General features: G+C 48.4%; 1 protein-coding gene across 6 annotated transcripts in view; it reads left to right on the forward strand.

Annotated features, from left to right (window-relative positions):
* The window catches only part of LOC126523976 (pre-mRNA-splicing regulator WTAP-like), a 162,482-nt gene that overhangs the window by 49,798 nt on the left and 92,550 nt on the right, over positions 1 to 20,134 (forward strand). For all 6 annotated transcript variants that reach the window (XM_050172375.3, XM_050172376.3, XM_050172378.3 and 3 more), the window contains exon 4: positions 16,236 to 16,303. In XM_050172375.3, coding sequence (XP_050028332.1) covers positions 16,236 to 16,303 — 68 coding nt within the window. The remainder of the gene's footprint in view (positions 1 to 16,235; positions 16,304 to 20,134) is intronic.

A 20,134-nucleotide genomic window follows, 5' to 3' on the forward strand; every position in this document is an offset into this window, starting at 1 on the left:
GAAGAATAAGAATGGGCTGGGGTGCGTTTGGCAGGCATTCTCGGATCATGAACAGCAGGTTGCCATTATCCCTCAAGAGAAAAGTGTATAATAGCTGTGTCTTACCAGTACTCACCTACGGGGCAGAAACCTGGAGGCTTACGAAAAGGGTTCTACTTAAATTGAGGACGACGCAACGAGCTATGGAAAGAAGAATGATGGGTGTAATGTTAAGGGATCAGAAAAGAGCAGATTGGGTGAGGGAACAAACGCGAGTTAATTACATCTTAGTTGAAATCAAGAAAAAGAAATGGGAATGGGCAGGACATGTAATGAGGAAGGAAGATAACCGATCCGATAGTCATTAAGGGTTACGGACTGGATTCCAAGGGAAGGGAAGCGTAGCAGGGGGCGGCAGAAAGTTAGGTGGGTGGATGAGATTAAGAAGTTTGCAGGGATGACATGGCCACAATTAGTACATGACCGGGGTTGTTGGAGAAGTGTGGGAGAGGCCTTTGCCCTGCAGTGGGCGTAACCAGGCTGATGATGATGTATTTAGCCTTCCTGGACATAAGCGGTGCATGCGACAACGTGAACAGGGAACTCCATTGGAACATATCATTGTGATATCATCGAGTGATTCTCAAGAAACGAGCCGCCACGAGAACGACGATGAAGTTGGTTGATGCGCTTGGCGCGAGCGAGTGTCGGCCTGGCTGCCTGGCTCCAGTGTAAATAGCCTGTAAATAGTCTCTTCTGTCTGTGTCTGGTTGCGATGGACCTGTCCTCGGCGCAGGCTGAAGAGCTTTGCCAAGTATTATCGTCCTACCGAGATATTTTCGACATCGACGATCGCCCTTTAGGCCAGAAGCTCGCGGTCAGGCATCGGATTCTTACTGGCGATGCTATGCTTATTCACCGACGACCATATCGAGTTTCTGCGTCGGAACGCCGAGTAATTCAAAACGAAGTCAACAAAATGCTCGATAAAAACATCATTGAACCTTCTTCGAGTCCCTGGGCGTCACCTGTGGTGTTAAGAAGGACGGCACGTGGCGCTTCTGTGTAGACTACCGCCATCTGAACAACATTACTAAGAAGGACGTCTACCCGCTCCCATGTATAGACGACGCCCTTGACTGCCTGCACGGTTCCAGCTATTTCTCGTCTATTGATCTTCGTTCGGGATACTGGCAGATTGCTGTTGACGATATGGACCGAGAAAAAAACCGCGCTCATCACACCTGATGGCCTATACCAATTTAAGGTAATGCTGTTTGGATTATGCAACGCCCCTGCCACATTCGAGCGTATGATGGTCTCCTTGCTCCAAGGTTTCAAACGGTCCACATGCCTCTGCTACCTCAACGACGTCATCGTCTTCTCGCCAACGTTCGACACTCACCTTGAACGTCTCACCCCACGAGAATGCTTGATGTATTTCGAAAGGCGAAGCTGCAACTTAACTCATCCAAATGTCGTTTTGGCCACCGGCAAATTACTCTTCTGGGCCATCTCGTTGACGCTTCCGGAGTACAGCCTGATCCCGACAAAACTCGCGCTGTCAGAGAGTTTCCGGTTCCGAAGACAGCCGCAGACGTTCGAAGTTTTGTAGGGCTATGCTCGTACTTTCGTCGTTTTATTCAAGATTTTGCGGCAATTGCTATACCCCTCACTAATCTTTTGAAAAAAGGCGTACAATTCTCGTGGGGTACTGCAGAAGCCGCCACCTTCCCTCGTCTCATTACTCTTCTCTCCTCACCACCCATTCTCGCCCACTTCGACCCTGATGCCCCTACAGAATTGCATACAGATGCCAGCGGTCATGGTGTAGATGCCGTCTTAGCCCAGCGTCAGCGTGGCCAGGATCGCGTTATTGCTTATGCGAGCTGCCTCCTCACACCATCGGAGCGCATATATTCCATTACGGAACGAGAATGCCTTGCTGTAGTCTGGGCGGTTGCGAAGTTCCGTCCTTACCTTTACGGTCGCCCTTTTTCCGTAGTCACTGACCATCATGCTCTCTGCTGGCTCTCTTCGCTAAAAGATCCTACAGGCCGGCTTGGTCGATGGGCTTTGAGGCTCCAAGAATTTTCATATTCCGTGGTGTACAAGTCTGGCCGCCCGCACCAAGACGCTGACAGCTTGTCGCGTTACCCTGTTGACGACTCTGACTCCTCTAATATTGCCAGTGCTTCTTGCGTATTCCCTGTATCACAGCTGCTTCATTTCGCCGACGAGCAACACTGTGACGCCTACATCAGAGCACTCATCGACCGTTTTGAGCACTCTCCGGCTGATGCTGCTCTACGCCTCTTCGTCCTCCGCGACGGTACTCTGTACCGTCGTAACCTTCATCCGGACGGCTCTGAGTGCCTACTCGTAATACCTAAACACCTCCGCTCCACCATTATAGAAGAGCTCCACGACGTGCCAACGGCAGGACATCTCGGCGTATCTCGAACCTATGACCGTGTACGCCGCCGTTTTTTCCGGCCAGGTCTTGCCCGTTCCGTACGACGTTACGTCACCACTTGTGAAGTTTGCCAATGACGCAAGAAGCCTTCCCAGCTCCCCGCTGGTTACCTGCAGCCGCTCGACATTCCTGCCGAGCCCTTTCATCGTGTCGGCTTAGACCTTCTCGGCCCATTTCGAGAATCTACATCGGGGAAGAAGTGGGTTGCAGTCGCAGTGGACTACGCGACCCGCTACGCCGTAACTCGTGCTCTTCCGACCAGTTGCGCAAGTGATGTTGCGGACTTCCTTCTACATGATATTATTTTGATGCATGGTGCTCCGCGTCAATTGCTAACAGACCGTGGCCATACGTTTTGGGCCAAAGTCATCGACAACATCATGCGTGCCTGCTCAATACGGCATAAGTTTACCACCTCCTACCATCCCCAAACAAACGGCCTCACTGAGCGCTTGAACCGCACCCTTACAGACATGCTATCCAAATACGTTTCCGACGACCACCGTGACTGGGACCTGGCTCTACCTTACATTACCTTTGCGTACAACTCTTCCCGTCTCGAAAGTGCTGGCTTTTCCCCCTTTTACCTCTGAATGAAGCTTAGGGCATTGTGGGGGTACAACAGGTGTGAGGTACTGAGATGTATTTGGAAGGGAGTAATGGTGCCTGGGCTTACTTTCAGGAATGCGGTCCTGTGTTTAAGGGCAGAGGTTCATTCAAGACTAGAAGTAAATCAGAGAGCTGTGGGAAGATTAGCACTAGGTGCCCATGGGAAAACCACAAACGAAGCAGTACAGGGGGATATGGGCTGGGCATCGTTCGAAGCACGGGAAGCTCAGAGTAAAATCCTATACGAAAAACATCTGAGGAAATTGGACAATAACAGGTGTGCAGCTAAGTTATTTAAATACCTATACAGAAAGAGCGTTGACTCACGATGGCAGAAAAGAACTAGGAAGCTAACCAGTAAGTATGCCAGACACGAGGACGAAGGAAGACTGAGCATTAAACGACAGGTTAAAAACACGGAAGGTAAAAATTGGATAAATTCAATGGAAAAGAAGCATAGTGTTGAACTATATTGAGACTGGAAACAGCAGATCAGGAAGGAAGCGTTTTATGATAACTCAAGAGGCAGTGTTCTTCTCTTTGAAGCTAGGTCAGGATGTCTTAGAACGCGGAGCTATAAAAAGAAATTTAACGAAAAAGAAGACACATGTACTGTGCTTGGTAAATCTGTAGAAACAATAGAACACCTCATACCAAAATGTGATGGTATCAATCCCGATGTCTATGCGGCCACAGTCACGCTTCGTGAGGCCCTAGGGTTCAGGGATAGTAATAGTCATGTAAATAAATATGCGGTGGAAATTAGCAAAAGCCGATTGGAGGATTGGCGGCTCAAAAGCAGAGAGGTGACATAAGGTTAAAAGGGTAGGAAGACTTATTTAAAGAAAATCGAGAATTTTAATAACACACAGCACAGGTAAATAAAAATAAAAGGCAAAAAAAAGAGAAAGCTGAGCATGGTGGCAACTGCCATCACCCCGTTTCAAAGGGGACGCTCCTGCCTTCCATCCATCCATCCATCCGTAGTTCATGGAAGAGCAGGTACCGCTCGCGGGTTTCTCTTTGCCTGTTGCACGTGGGTCTCTCTATAGTTTGACGAAAGGCATTGGTTTGATACGTTCCACTTGAATGCCAGTCTATGTGCTACTTCTATGCTTCCTCAGTCGTCATGAATGTTCCACTCCAGGCCCACTAATCATTCGGCACTCGTTCACAGCAGCGTTCAAGAAGGCTGCCATCCTTTACGCCGAAGAAACAAATCGCTGCACACCGGGCCGCAAGTTCGATGTTTCTGAACGATTGGTGCGATAGTGGCGACTGCAGCGAGGCGAAATGTTCACCTGTGACGGCACGTGAGGAATTTCCCACGTGCCGAAGTCTGGATGCCTTCCGGAGCTGTAGGCTAAGCTAGCGGCGTACGTCGCTGAAATGCGTGATCGGTCCCTGCCAATGAATGTGACATGATTATGAAAAAAGCTCGGATCTTTTCTTTTTAAGAACCTGCTCCGCCATGAGTAAAACGAGTGGCTGGCGGCAGAAAACCGCAAAATTACGGCAACCGGATCTGTCAAAAGAGCCTCCCTGACGGCTGTGTGTGGTTGGTTGCATATGGCGTGGGCTGCTGTTCCACAAGATGTTGTGGTGCGATCGTTTGCCAAATGTGAAATTTCGTTGGACGACGACGCACTGTGCGACTGTAGCAATGACGACGATGGCAGCACTAGTGAAGACGAGTAGTCCAGTGACCATGTCAGCTACTAATAAATTTTCTTTATCGAGTGCGCCGTCGGGTATGCTCTCTCTCCCTTTCTTTTTTTTCCTGGCAAGCGATATGGGGGGGTCGACTTACATTCGAGTCGTTTGACAATCGTGTAAATATGGTAACTTCCAACGCATGCTCATCTTCAACTCCTCCCAAGATGTGCATGAATGTCAGTTTTTTATTAATTATATGTTACCTACTTGATAGGTAGGCACGTTCCTTGTTTGTTAAACACAAAGACTTATCACTAACACAAATTTCTTTCTCATTTCCAATGTGAAAAGCTCCTAAGATTTCGCGTTCGTATCTGGTCTTGCCCTTCCCTAAGATGGTCACACGACCGAACAATGGGGCACGTTTTTGCAGTTATTGCAGCTGCGGTAATGAATAGCCGAATTGCTTCCCTGGTCCCCCTTAAGGATAGGTTCTGTTCTTTCAAGTGCTTATTAACATACCTACCTGTCTGGCCTATATAGACTTTACCACAAGCGAACGGAATGCAGTTGGTCATTGTGTTTAACAAACAAGGAATGTGCTTACCTATCGAGTAGGTAGAATATGATTAATAAAAAACTGACATTCATGCACAGGTCTTGGGAGGAGTAGAAGTTGCACATGCATCGGCTGTTTTCACACGGTAATGTATCTTCGAGGTGTTATGCATGCACATTTCTTGGGAGGAGTTGAAGGTGCGCATGCGTCGGAGGTTATGTGCAGCAATGTAAATTTCAATAAAGTACAGTTGAACGTCCAGCGTTGGTCCATGTCAAACGCCTTTTCCTTGTGTGCGTGTCCTTTGTGTTTCGTTGGTACGCCCTTTTTAAGTAAAGATTCTTCTAGAGCGAGTTGGTTGATACACATAGAAGCCATTGCAGTCGAAAAAACACATGCAAAGGTCCCGTTTCTTTTTGCCTCCCAAGGTCAAGTTTATTTATTGCAGATTTAAAATCTTCAGACTGCCCTATTTTGAAAATTTTACTGCAATTTTTTTTAGAGTGACCATAAAGTGAAAAAAAAAAATTCCTTCGGTAACCAATCATTTTTATTTGTGAATGCAGATGGGATTGCATAAATACTTATAATAAGAATAAAAAAAGTAGGTGCACTGAACTAGACATATTCCCATGCAGCAGTTCGTCTGCATTGGAGGAATCGCAGCTCGACTCGCTTGCGCCACAGCTACGGGGGCACACGCCCATAGCCTAATCGAACCATGTGCGCATGCGAGAAAACTCAATGGTTGTCTGGCCGTCAGAAAAACCAATTGAGTCAGAAACTTGCAGTAATTAGGTGCATTAGCGCAAGTTCTTGGGCCAGTTGGTGCACGATAAACTTGAAAAAGGGGGGTACCACCGAAACACAAAGGACGCGCACACAAGGAAAAGGTGTTAGACACGGATGGACGCTGGGAGGAGTGCAAGATACGCATGCGTTGGAGGTTATGTGCGGCAATGTAAATTTCAATGAAATACAGTTGAAAGTCCAGCGTCCGACGGTGTCTAAAACCTTTTCCTTGTGTGCGCGTCCTTTGTGTGGTACCCCCCTTCTTCAAGTTAGTTGCAGTAATTCTCTGTCGCATCGCCAACAAGGGGCAGTGCTAGCGTCCCAAGAAGGCCGAAATTGAAGATCTGAGTGGTTTCATCCGCAGAGCCATCAAAATCTTGTTTGGTATATCCCAACACTCCACCAAGTCAACCAGTTCTAACGCTTAAGACTAACAGAAACAGGAGTTGCAGCACTCAAGAAGCTGGGATACAGAGAAAGCTTATAACCAAGAGATACCAAGCCGAGAATTCCGGAAGACCTCTGCAAACACATCACTGTGGCTCCCACCCATGAAATATGCATTGTGCCTACCCTAAAGACCAATGGCCAGTAAGAGTCCAGGTCCTAACCAAGGTGCACGGAGCACACCCAGACACCAGATACACTGATGCAACAACGTACCCAGGAAGACATGCCCACTTGATCAGCATTGTGCATTTCACCTTTGCCAAAAAGACCTACAGCTATTCCAACAAATGACATAGACACGGCAGGAGAAGTTGCAATTGCCTTAACCCTTTCGATGTGCAAAGAAGCTGCCATTATCCTCACTGACTCGCAATCCGTATGCAGAAGCTACCAAAAGGGAAGAATTTCTGCACTGGAGTTATTCTGCCCTACCACAGCAAGCCGCCTCTCAGATGCAGGGATGAAAGTTCTGGGCCAATTGCGCCAACCTGCACAAAAACACTAATATGAAAATGAAGTTGCTAAATTGTTGTGTGGAATTGAAGCCTAAGCAATCTGTTTCATCATTGGGGTCCTGGAGTGTAGATGTGCTTGGGGTAGCATTGCAACTTGGCCGCAGGAAAATCAAAATCGTGTTGTGCTATACAGTGCATTATAAGTGCTTTGTATAAGTCTAACACATTTGCTTATTATGCAGACAAGCTAAATATGATTTGAACTGGCACTCAATTTGTGGGGCAGTCGGGAAAGAAAGCCATGCCCTCAGCTGATTGAATAAGTTGTACAGTCTGTTTTAGGGCTCCCTTGTGCATGCTATGTAGACCTGTGTCAATTTACTCGCATAATGAACGCACCTTCTTTTTCCCGAAAAATGTGTACAAAGTTGGGGGGTGCATTCATTATACAGGGTAAAATTTTGAGCAATTTTTTTCCCTGCGGTAATCTCTGAAAAATTCAGTTTCACCCAAAATGCGAACCATCGATTGCGATAGAAAATGTGTAGATAGCTACATGAAGTAAAGGTAGTAGTTTTATTGGCCGTGTAAACTTGCAAACATTCGCTTCAATGCAAACTGAGCGATGAGAACGCAGCACGCACAAAGGTATGAGCTCCCATCCACTCAGTGCCCGACGCAAATCGCTTTAAAGATAGGGTGCGCTGCTGCCGTGCAATGCAAAGTTGCTGCCGGAGTAAAACGCTGCCCCCCATTCCTCCTCTCCCCACAGCGCAATGCGCTGTTGTGCCATTACCTCCAGCCCGGATTCCGAATCTGCAAGATGCAAAATTATCCTTCGAGCGCCCAAATTCTCCCTTGAAAAGTCAAGATGCTGAGCCGCCAGGCAGCGGTGTCCTGTGAGAGAAGCATCGGCGAGCCACTTTGTTCGGACATGTCGCCAAGTGCCAGACAGCCCGGCGCCGTAGACACCCACTAGGTGACCTCCGGCCCTTGCCTGAAGGTCACCGCGCCCGCCACAATTGAACCAGGTGGCCAGCGCGGTCGCCGGTTGGACCTCTCGGACGACCGTCGAGTGCTCGCTTTGTGTTGGGCCGTTTGGGTGACAATGGTTTTGGGGGCTTATAAGCGGAGGCGTGCCGCCTGAAAAACCGGATCCGCCGACCCACCGGGAGCCAGTGCCGCTCTCGACTGGAGCGAGATGTGTCACGCGTTTTCGCCGGACGTTGCCGTGCGGGAACTGTCGCGTTTGCAGTGAGCTCTCGGCCCCAGTGCCGATCCCTTCATGTCCTGTATAATGACCTGTATATAGTGTATAAAGTCCCTTTTGTTATTCTCATCGACGCCTGGCTCGGAGTCTTCGCTACCAACGCTCTGTCACGAAACGGGTGACGAGCGCTACGGGACCACAAAGTCGTAATAGTGGTGCAGCGGTGCAAAGCCGTAACAGTGGATGGCAGCTACGGGATTGACCGGCATCAGCTACCTCGGCGCGGTGAGTGCCTGAAGTTTACCTCAAACACCAGACTTTCTCTGACACAGGTTATAGTAGCTTAGGGAAGGATTTGGTGTTGCATTGTGTTAACCTTGTGTGTTTCAAGCCTAGTTAGAGTGTTTTGAAAACCAGGGGATGCTGAGGGGGTAAACAGGGCAGTGTGTGAAATACTTGCATATGTCTTACTAGTAGCATTATAGTAGCGTACGGCAGGTATATTCAAAAAGGGTAAACAGCAGGAGGACAGTGTGAACGATGGAGAAGTACAAGGTCAAGGAACTTCTCCAAATTTGTGAGGAGTTGGGCATCGAGTTGGGCTCAACCAAAAGAAAGAATGCGATCCTTGAGGTCATGAGGACTGGGGACGTAACGGCTGAGGAAGCCGAAGAGGCCTGGGCGGATATCAAGGAACGTCGCGAGGAGGAAAAGAGGGAGAAGGAACGTTGCGAGGAGGAAAGGAACGTCGCGAGGAGGAAAAGAGGGAGAAGGAACGTTGCGAGGAGGAAAGGAAAGAAAAGGAACGTCGGGAGTGGCAGGCAGAAAAGGAACGTCGGGAGTGGCAGGCAGAAAAGGAACGTCGGGAGTGGCAGGCAGAAAAGGAACGTCGCGAGCACGAGCTTAAAATGAAAGAGTTGGAGACCCGAAATAGCTCGCCGGCGCCTAGTCTAACTTCTAACGGTCCAAGAATACGCGATCAACTTCCACCCTTTGTCGTCGGAGAGGATATGGCCAAATACCTCGTGAAATTTGAGCACGTGTGCGAACGGAATAGCATTGAGCGATCCCTCTGGGCACAGAATCTGTTAGCCTTGCTTCCTGGGGAGGCATCAGACGTAATAACTTGCTTATCGAAAGAGGCGTTTGAGAGCTACAGTGATGTGAAGGAAGCGCTACTGCGAAAGTACAAATTGTCGCCCGAAGCTTTCCGGCAGAGGTTCCGGTATGCAAAAAAGGGCAAGGAGTCGAATGTTGACTTCGCGTTTCGTCTAAAAGCCGACCTGGTGGAATGGCTGAAGGGCGAAGAGGTTTACGACGACCGCGACAAAATCGTCGAATGCATCGCGTTGGAGCAGTTCTACCGTTGCATTGATGAGGATGTCAGGCTCTGGCTGCAAGATAGGCTAAAGGAGGTTAAGCTAAACAAGGCAGCAGAGTTAGCGGAAGAGTATTACACCCGCCGCAGCTTGCACAGCAAGGCAGTGCGCGTAGAAAAAGCAGATAGGAGAGATGGGTTTTCCGGGGAGCCCGACGAACGGAAGGAAATTACGCGTCGAGAGTTTCGGGAAGATGAGTCCCTTACCAAAGAAACTGTAAGGGAAGGACAAAATGCATCTCAGAATGATAGCGATGGTCCCAAACAGCGAAGCGATGCGACGCGTTCTTTTGAAAAACGGAAACCGTTAACCTGCTACAATTGCAAAAAGCAAGGGCACATCGCTGCGAGCTGCCCAGAGAAAATTGCTTTTGCAGCAATACAGGAAACTCACAAAAACATACGACTATTGGAGCCCTATGTGCAGGAAATTGAGGTAAACGGTAAGAAGTGCCGTGCACTTCGGGACTCTGCAGCAACTATGGACGTTGTTCACCCGTCTTTCGTCTCCTCGAGTGATTTTACGGGAGAGTGTGCTAGGATACGGCAAGTGGCCGAGGAGGAGAGTGTCTGTTTACCCATCGCAACGGTTATCGTTGAAGGAGAGTTTGGGAAACTTAACACAGAATCCGCTGTGTCTGCCGCCCTCCCGGAGCACTTTCCCTACCTCTTCTCAAATAGCTCGGAGCAGCTGCTGAAGGATCAGGGCAAATCGTTCTTTGCCGACGGGGCGTACATGGCCCTCACGCGATCCAAAGCGCGCCCGCTGTCGAGGGAACTTGACTTTGCGTCGGTGAGCGAACCACGGACCGATCAAGGTAACTTGAGTGGCGAGCAGGCACGGGAGAGGCAGAGCTCGGAGGCTGGCCTGGGCGAGCGTGTTCTGGAAGTGAGTGGGAGTGACACGTGCAGTGCTAGCCTCGATATGGACGCGACGCCGCAGTTAGGCGACGCGGGCTCCACACTCGCTCCGGTTTCCGCTAGCTGGCAGGAGCAGGCTGCAGTTGAAAGAGAAACTCTGATTCGCGAGCAACAGGAAGACTGTTCACTAGCCGATCTGAGGAAGAGCATCAAACGGGGAGTGAAAAAAAAGAGGGTATCATTTGGCAAGGAATCTGGCTTATTGTACCGCCGCTACACGGATAAGCAGGGTCGCAAATATAAGCAGCTTCGGATTCCGCGAAAATATCGCCGGGAAAAATGAATGACCTCATTTGCTTCCTCAGTAGTATGTTTTCGGTCCAAGTGATTTCAAGGGGACCATTCTATTTGTCATTATTATTGTTGATTATTAATTATTTCTGATATTTTGGTGTGTTGTTAAGTTGAAAACTGGTTGTTTGAGCCTTGTGTACTAGATCGTACACCTGCCTCTTGTTGCAGCGGGAGCAAAAAGGGGGATAGCAATTCAGTTAGGTTGATTTGGATTATAGCCTTGTCTGGTGTTTGACGGGAGACAGAGGGCACTTGTTCGTGTTGGGTGTTGCCTTTTGCCGGTCAGTTTTGCAAGCTGCAGAACGACCAACCGGGACCAGTGGCGAAAAGCAAGGGCTTAGGAACGACCCGAGAGGAGCTGGTTGAGGTGCCTTGGCGACAACGCGGTGAGCAGAGCTCCTGTCCTGGTGAGTTGGACCTGGGCACGTGAAGTTACCTGGCGTCCCGACACTGGACGTGAACTTGGACGAGCCTGACGAACGTGCGCGCCTGGCATCCGAGCCACGTGGAGGCAGCTCGTCTTCCCGGCGCCTTATCTGAGGGCGGGGATGCTGTGGTGCCATTACCTCCAGCCCGGATTCCGAATCTGCAAGATGCAAAATTATCCTTCGAGCGCCCAAATTCTCCCTTGAAAAGTCAAGATGCTGAGCCGTCAGGCAGCGGTGTCCTGCGAGAGAAGCATCGGCGAGCCACTTTGTTCGGACGTGTCGCCAAGTGCCAGACAGCCCGGCGCCGTAGACACCCACTAGGTGACCTCCGGCCCTTGCCTGAAGGTCACCGCGCCCGCCACAATTGAACCAGGTGGCCAGCGCGGTCGCCGGTTGGACCTCTCGGACGACCGTCGAGTGCTCGCTTTGTGTTGGGCCGTTTGGGTGACAATGGTTTTGGGGGCTTATAAGCGGAGGCGTGCCGCCTGAAAAACCGGATCCGCCGACCCACCGGGAGCCAGTGCCGCTCTCGACTGGAGCGAGATGTGTCACGCGTTTTCGCCGGACGTTGCCGTGCGGGAACTGTCGCGTTTGCAGTGAGCTCTCGGCCCCAGTGCCGATCCCTTCATGTCCTGTATAATGACCTGTATATAGTGTATAAAGTCCCTTTTGTTATTCTCATCGACGCCTGGCTCGGAGTCTTCGCTACCAACGCTCTGTCACGAAACGGGTGACGAGCGCTACGGGACCACAAAGTCGTAATAGTGGTGCAGCGGTGCAAAGTCGTAACAGCGCGCGACGGAATGTGGCGTGTTTCCTTCCCGCTTTCCTCCCTTGTATGTGGGAGACTATTGTCGGCGCCACTGGAGCACAGTTGTGCAAAATGCAGTTGCAGCCATAGTACAGCGCAGCTTCTGCCTTCCCCCCGGGCCTTTTGCGTGACAAAAGACGGCGTGCGAGGTGGAGCTGTGATCGTCGACTTTCCTCACGTGCTGTCACTCGCACCTGCATGACGCGGCTACGACGGCAGAAAAGTGCCTGGAGCGCCCATATAATTGCTCTCTCAATAAAAGTAGATCTTAGTGGCTATGGTGTTAGGCTGCTAAGCACGAGGTCGCGGGATTGAATCCCGACCACGGCGGCCGCATTTCGATGGGGGCGAAATGCGAAAACACCCATGTATTTAGATCTAGGTGCACGTTAAGAACCTCAGGAGGCCGAAGTTTCCAGACTCCCCCACTACGGCGTGCCTCATAATCAGAAAGTTGTTTTGGCACTAAAACCCCATACTTTAAAAGTAGGAGACACGGTACGATTCAGCGTCCGACGCGGCATTGGACACAATCGCACCCGCCAAATGCCACATCAGGCGCCGAATTGTACAGTGTGTCTCCTACTTCACGGCAGCAAGTTCAGGGTGCAATCATTATGCGAGAAAAAGAAACACACTTCTTGATTGGATAAGGGGGGGCTGCGTTTATTACGCGAGTGCATTCATTATGCGAGTAAATATGGTAATGGCAAATGCCCGTGCACATACCACTCCAAATCGCATGTGCACCACGTCCCATTACCAGGGTGATAGCGTGGCGTTGCTTTTGTTAAACTTCTTAACCAGAAATATCCAATGGTAACCCAAATCGTCACTGAAATTCATTCTGTTTGCTGTTTCCTGCACGACAACACCACGTAAAATCAGCTTATTGCCACCGCAGAACGCAAGCTCAGGATATAAATTTTGGTTTTAGTCGACCTCAGCAGCCAAATGGCTGTCGTAAAAACTCAGAGGATATGCAAACAACAGAAATTGCATTTGCAGGAACATGTTAATGTTGTTAAGGATGAGAATCGTGCAGATCGATTCTGAAAATTTTAAGAAACCATCATTAGGGTTCCAAAATATTGGTCAGTGTTTTACAGTGGCCTGATGGTGCCTGTAAGCCGCTAATGAGCCCTACTGACTGAGCTTGTGCAAAATATTGGTTGACAATGTGATCGTAAGGGCAGTGAAAAATATTTTTTTTTCTTTTTCTTTAAAGAAAAAAATTATCAGTTTTTTTTTATCGCCCAGCGATGGGAAATGCCGGCAAACAAACAATGACCAGGGAAGTCCCTTCGCATTTATTTTGTGGTATTCTGCTTTTCCGGTTGAATATTAACAAGAAGGAGGAAGAAACCTTATTTAAAAATATGAGCCAACTGTGGAATAGTCCGAGGTGGGCAGCATCCCTAGTCCATGACACCGTGGGCCTAGTTTTTGTCAACATTTAGTCAAGCAGTGGGAGGCCCATCTGAATGTCAACAAGACTTGAAAAATAAGAGTGGGCATTATGCCATTGGAGTTCACTGTACATTGATGGGTGTTGTTCACAGTATTTCTTGTTCATTGTGCCCCAGCATGTTTAATTGGGTAGTTTTATAAATTCCCTAACCGATGAGATGTCATTGAAAATGTTGTGGAGGATATTGTCACGTGGTGGTGACGTTGAAGAACACAGTAGCAATACTGTGTAAGACAAAACTAACATTTATTGGGCGAACCTGTGCCCACAAAAACAGGCTACACTTGTAGCACAACGATAGTGGCGAACACGGTCGCTGATCGTCGAAAATCTCATCAGCGAGTCAAGTGCGTCGGCTTTTATACAGCAGTCGTCGAATGTTCCAGACTAATCCGTTGGGACCCGCATGCCTTCCACAAAGTTCTACACCATTCGCGTCACGCGATGAAATCAGATAACACAAGGTTCGGCGACAACAGACAGCGGATAGAAGCATCGATAACTTTCCAGAAAGTTCGGATACATGCAGGCGCATCCTGCGCTGTGCGATAACATTTGTCAGGCGGCGAAACGTGGTCGCCCGATAAAGATAAGTACACGTGTCAATATTGACGAATGGCTGATAACAGCATTTAAAGCAACATAGGATTTGTGTGGGCCTTTTTTCTAAAAAATGAAAGCCCATAAAATTAATAGAACAGCTCTGTGCCCATGGCGGTGTTTCCGCAAGCCATGATTGCATGAATCTCAACGCTAACATCGTCATATACGGATACTGGGAACGAGCGGCTGTGCACTGTTTTCGACACTTAAGATGCCTTTAGTGCGCACCTTTGGTCATTATCAAACACAAAGCAGCATGATTTGTAATGGTTGAGAAAGCAAACCATTAGAAGAGCGTGGCTAGTTCACACATGCGTAATATACACAACGTACTAGATGATGCTTATGTCTAACACTTCTGATGTAGCACGTGAATTTTCGAAAATTTTGCGGGCCTTTCTTACTTCTTTCTTTAGCCGAAAAACAAGGACCGCACAGGACGTAGGTTGCTTTAAACGCTGTTATCAGTCATTTCTCGAAATCCTCCACAAACCTTTCCTTGGCACCTTATGTTGCCGCATGCATTATATTTAACTTAAATATTAGTTGCTTTGCACAATGAAAGCAAAAGCTATGGACTAGCATTAACAGACGCCTATCAATGTACAGTGGGTGTACAGGGGATTCATGTGAAGCCCATGGGCATTATTTTTTTGGCTGCTTCCGGTATGTAACTTCATTAATTTTGGTTCCTGAGAAGCCCATGTGGGTTTCCTTTGTCAGACGGATCACATTTTTTCTGTTTCCTCCACCTTGCCGGCTTTTGTAGAACTGATTTGCCACAACTGAATAGTGTTCTGCATAGTCAAACGAAGAACACTATTGCTTGATCTGCTTTCATTTCACTAATGTTGAGCTTTACCAAGCTGCTCCTAAGCACATATCTTCTGCTCCATAATGGACAATTCCTGCTCCAAACCTGCTACAAAGTGCCGAATTTGCTTCGCCCAAAGCTGCTCCAAAACTCCCTTGGCCACTTCCATCCCCGCATGTGCCTGCATCATGTGGACTCTGGACAACACCCAGCCGGCAGGAAATGGGGCCGCCAGTGCCTCAGTCCAAAGATACGCTAATGGCACACCGCTGGTAGAGGGATCTTGGAGATTAGAACGATAGAAAGCTGAGCTAGTTGGTAAGGATTCATCATGCAAAAAAGGTGAGGCCTGCAGACAGGACACAAGAGAAGTGGACAACACGAACGCCGACTATCCTACTGGATAGTCGGCACTTGTGTTGTTCACTTCTCTTCTATTGTGTCCTGTCTGCACACCTCACCTTTTTTGCATAATGATCTTGGAGAACCTGGGATGTACCCAAGAAACGTATGGACATCCTCTTGCACTACAGGCTTAATAGAAGAACATACCCCCTACCTCACCTGAAACTAACTGGAGGAAAAGCAGTCAGCCTCCAAAAAATTCAAACCAGCTGTCATGTCTATGGCACCTTTCTAGTACACAGGATCTCGCCCACCACTTACAGCTCTGAATGTGCATTCTGCAAAGTGCCAAACACCCTAGCACACATGGTGTGGTTATCCACACAGGGTGCCATCTCAGCCCGGACCAGTGTAGTCTGCTGACTGACTGGACTCGGGAGGTGGCTTGTGTCTTCCTGGACTGAGCCCACCTGGGGCGAAGCGCCTGCTCTCAATAAAAGTCTCTTCTTTTTCCCTTTGTTATGAATTTGCAAGAAATGCCTGGTGCATGAAAATGGCGCCTCCACAGTGAAAAACTTTGGTATACTTGTTCTCCTATGTTTCAGTCCACTTGCCAAAGAAGCGAAGTGCGCATGAAATATAAAATATTCAGTGGCATCTAAAATATGAACTTGCAGACCCATTTCGATCTCTCGTGGAATCACCGGTTTGTGTTGGAAGTACTGCCGATTGAAACAGCAGTAGGCTTTGGCATTTTGAACAATGCGAATAATGCTAGAGCATCCCTTATGTGCATCCTCTTCTTTCCTACAATTAATGGTGCTTTGTTAAACCTGACAGTGCTATATATTTTATCGTACCAAGGCGCCAAGATACTGGCCTTTATGAGGGCCACCAGCAGATGAAAAATTTGCGCACGCAATGTAGAAAAACCATGCAAGGGTCATTCCTGTGCAGCCTCAAAAAATGTTTCTGCGATTTCAGGTGGAAGGAGCAAGAGAGCTACATAGAGTACTTGGAGGGCCAGGCGGGGAGCTCAGCAGCCAGCAACCGTGAGTACCTTTCTCAGGCACCACTGGGTGACATTCCGAGCATGCCCACCTTGCTTTGAGGCGTAATATGCATTATGCAAGAGAAGGGAAGCGCAGTCAAAGACGGCAGAAGACTAAGTGGGGTGATGAAAATGGTAAATTCACTGGTGTTAGTTCGAATCGGTTAGCGCAGGAGAGGGGTAATTGGAGATCGCAGGGAGACACCTTCATCCTGCAGTAGCAGGCTTAGAAGGTACCATCACAGGCAGATACAGTCGAACCTCGATATATCGGAACAGTCAGTGATTGCGGAATAGTTCAATATAGCCAGAATTCGATATATAAAATCTCATAAAAAACGCGTCAAGAACTTTTGGAAATCAATAAATGAACCAAGGCATGATCTGGGATCGATGTTCGGAGTGCATGTTCAGTTGCACCGTGCGTAATTGGCCTAGGCCGCGCCAAGCCGGCACGGCCTAGGCCAATCGCGTGTGGCACAATCGGACGTGTGCTCCGAACAACGATCCCTGATCGCGTCCCAATTGTGGCGCAATGAATACTCACTTGAAGCTTCACACAAAGTATATTATTTATTTGGCTGGAAGTACTGCAGCAGTGTAGCCTGCTTCTTATTGAAAGCCGTGTGCTTAAACATGGAGTCCTCAACATAGTGTAAACGATCCAGAAGCGATAGGCCGGTGCCTTCTATTGGGCTGCAGTAGCGGCATAGAAAGGCCACAGCAGCTATAGCCTCCGTTGAAGTCCGGAGCGAGATAACATCAGCGCTTGCGGGATCAACCTCGGCAGCATTTTCATTTGGCCCCTACTTCTGCGATCTCCACGTCCGTCAATCAAAGCACCTTAAAACACTTTCAATAACAAAGTATTAAGTGGGGTCTGCCAAGGTGTGTATGAGTGAGCCTAGAGAGCGCGCGCTGTTGCGCGTCTTTGTGAATGCAACCCGCCAGTCCTCACTAGGCATGACAGGCACAGAGCACGGCACCGAGTAGAAGTCGGTACCCCAAATGCAATGCGTCGTTGACGTTATCGAACTAGCCAGGCCACCACGTGTCTACTCCGCTACGTTCCCCTCGGTGTGATCGATGTTTACAGCTTTTGAGAGAGATTTACCTAGAAAATACCGTTTTGCGTTAAATGGGAAGGGATGAGGAGCGAGGAGAGAGTTGATATCAACAAGGGACTGAGGCAGGGGTGCCCTTTATCCCCATGGCTGTTCCTTTGGTAGCCACACATTAGGTGTCGAAAGTAGGCATTTAATTGTGGCCAACATGCTTTCCGTCAGGCTTTCTTTTTCATTTCGGTGCCCTTGGTCCACAAAAGAAAGACGTGGTGGCACAGTAAATTGTCTCGTGGTGAAAGTTCGATTTTGTTACCTCTTTTGTGGTAAGTGATCAGCCGCGAGATGCTTCGGTTGGCGAATACTCTTATTATATTATTGTGATAGCAATTATATGGACACTCCAGCAAATCACTTTCCTGCCGTCGCCGCCACCCTCACCTTCCCTATCAAGTCCAACGACGATAACATAATGACTGCGCGCCGCATGCTGTATGTACGAGTGAAAGCGTAGGAGGGGGGGGCATGGGTGAGCTGACGATGGTGGCTCATTCTTGTGTGCGCAAGGGAGAAAAACGGGGAAGATGCACGCTGCCTTCCGTCGCACGTAATAAGTCGGGGGGAGTAGATTGAGGGGTGGGAGGGTGACCCTTAGGATTCTGTGATCTGTGAATCTGTGGTTGAGCAACATGTTTCTTTGCCTTGTTTGATGCAATATACACAGTGACTTTTTCTTTGATACATAGATGTATTGGAGACTTTCACCTATATTTAAATATCTTGTTGCGAGTTTTTGTTTATGTGCACTGGACTTTGTTTCCAGTGACACTTTTTTGCCCTTTATCAAGTTGTATCTTCGCATTTGTATATTTCATTGTATCTCCGCATTTCTAATGTACGAGGGCGAGCCAATTGAAAGTGAGCCAACCCATCCCGCGCAATAATGGTTCGGTTCATTATCTGCGATGCATGCGCGTAGCACACAGGCATCTCTCATTTACAAAAGGGACACACAAGTGTGAGGACAAATGTTCTATGGGCATCTATTGTGCACTTCATCATCTGTACATTATCATCATCATGTGTGAGCTCCTCTTCTTCATCGTGCGCGTAGCCGCATCATCATAGTAGACTGGGTCGAGGGTCCTTCGCTGCATCTCTCAGGCTCAATAAAGGTCGGCCCTTAACTGTGATGTCACAAGTGGTGGAGGAGCTTCTTGGTCCCCCGTCCGCTGCACGACTGGCATACTCCCGGGAGCTTCGTTCAGGTCGCCGCTTGTGCTGACTGTCCGCCAGCATGTCGCAGGACGAGCAGCCTAGCGCTTCTGCTGTAACCATCTCGACACCGCAAGCCGCACCTTCTCTGATCATCGTTCACACTTAGTCGCCAACTCAGGCTTCATGGCAAGACAGGAATAATTTGCGAGTACTAAATTTTGCGAAACAATACTTACTCGCAGGACCAAACGTTCACATGATGTTCGCGATCGCAAAAGACACCCTGTTTACAGTATCTGCTAGAGTGCACATGCACAGAAATCAGGCCGATTAAGGCTGACTTAATATCTACGCAAGAAAAGACTTCATCTTTAAAGCATGTGCTACGCAAGATTTCATATGACGCAGAGAAAAAAAGAAGGAAGAACGACTTCGAAACTGCTTTCTCTGTCCCCATACAATTTTATTGCAGCCACTCTGCATTTCCACAAGAATCATCCTGAGAGCTTTAATGCACTTAACAAGCAGTGTAGAAATTGAGTTAAGTTAGTCTGTTTAGCTTCAGGTGCTGTGCTGCCTTTCTTTTTTGACAGCATATGTGCTTTGTTCAAACCTTTGATAAAAAAATGGAGCCGTATGGTGACATAAAAGCTGACTGACTATGCAAGGAGTCGGGCTCTCTGCATGGGCTCGGCATCCCACCTTCAAGCGAACGGCACAGTGAATCATGTGCAGGATGTCCATTACACTTTCCCAAGAACGTTTTGTGCACTAAAGCAATTTGGGAAAAGCCTTGTGATAAAACGGAACAGTTCCACTGAGAGGTAGAGCAAACTTCCTTCATCATTGTGGTGCACAAATTCTGTAGCATGCAAGCATTACCCTTCTTCGGTTGGAATTAAGAGGCCGTAATTACATGCACAGCATATGGCGGGCAGCACACACTTTTTCACCACATATCCGGAAATGTAATAAATATTTCAAGGTTCATTTATTTCTCCAAGAGAAAAAGGCCGGGGACATGTTCCTCTGGACATGGTACTCATGTTCCACTGCTTCATTGCCATGCGAACTCAAAGGTCCCGCTTGATTTTCTGTGCAAAGCTTCATCTGGTCAATCAGCTGTTGCTTTTAAAGTTTCTTCCCGGTCCCCAAAATCAAGAAGAGAACTGATGACATCTCTCTCTGCATTCCCACCTGCAACACTGTGCGCCAAGTTATTAAAAGAGAGACAGTGAACAGTTAGCAGAAACTGCTGTGGCTTCGGGTGTGAGTTGCAGCCAGATGAGAGTCTAACAATTTCAAAAAAGTTTTCCACTTTATCCTGGCTCAGCCGGGATGTCTACAAGTAGCTAAAGCCAACTTGATCATGCAAGTAGCGAGGGGGCTCAAGAGTACTTGTTAGGGTAACTCTTAAACCTTCTGCAGTGGATTCACTCAGAAATGTCTTCTATCAACATGGTGCTCTCAGGCAACTGAGCATTTCCTTAATGGTTTCTTCCCCGTGCAGAACGGAGTCGGAGAGCTTCGGCTGTGTACCTTGCAGTCATCAC

The sequence above is a fragment of the Dermacentor andersoni genome, chromosome 6 (assembly GCF_023375885.2).
Source record: "Dermacentor andersoni chromosome 6, qqDerAnde1_hic_scaffold, whole genome shotgun sequence".
Classification (NCBI taxonomy): domain Eukaryota; kingdom Metazoa; phylum Arthropoda; class Arachnida; order Ixodida; family Ixodidae; genus Dermacentor; species Dermacentor andersoni.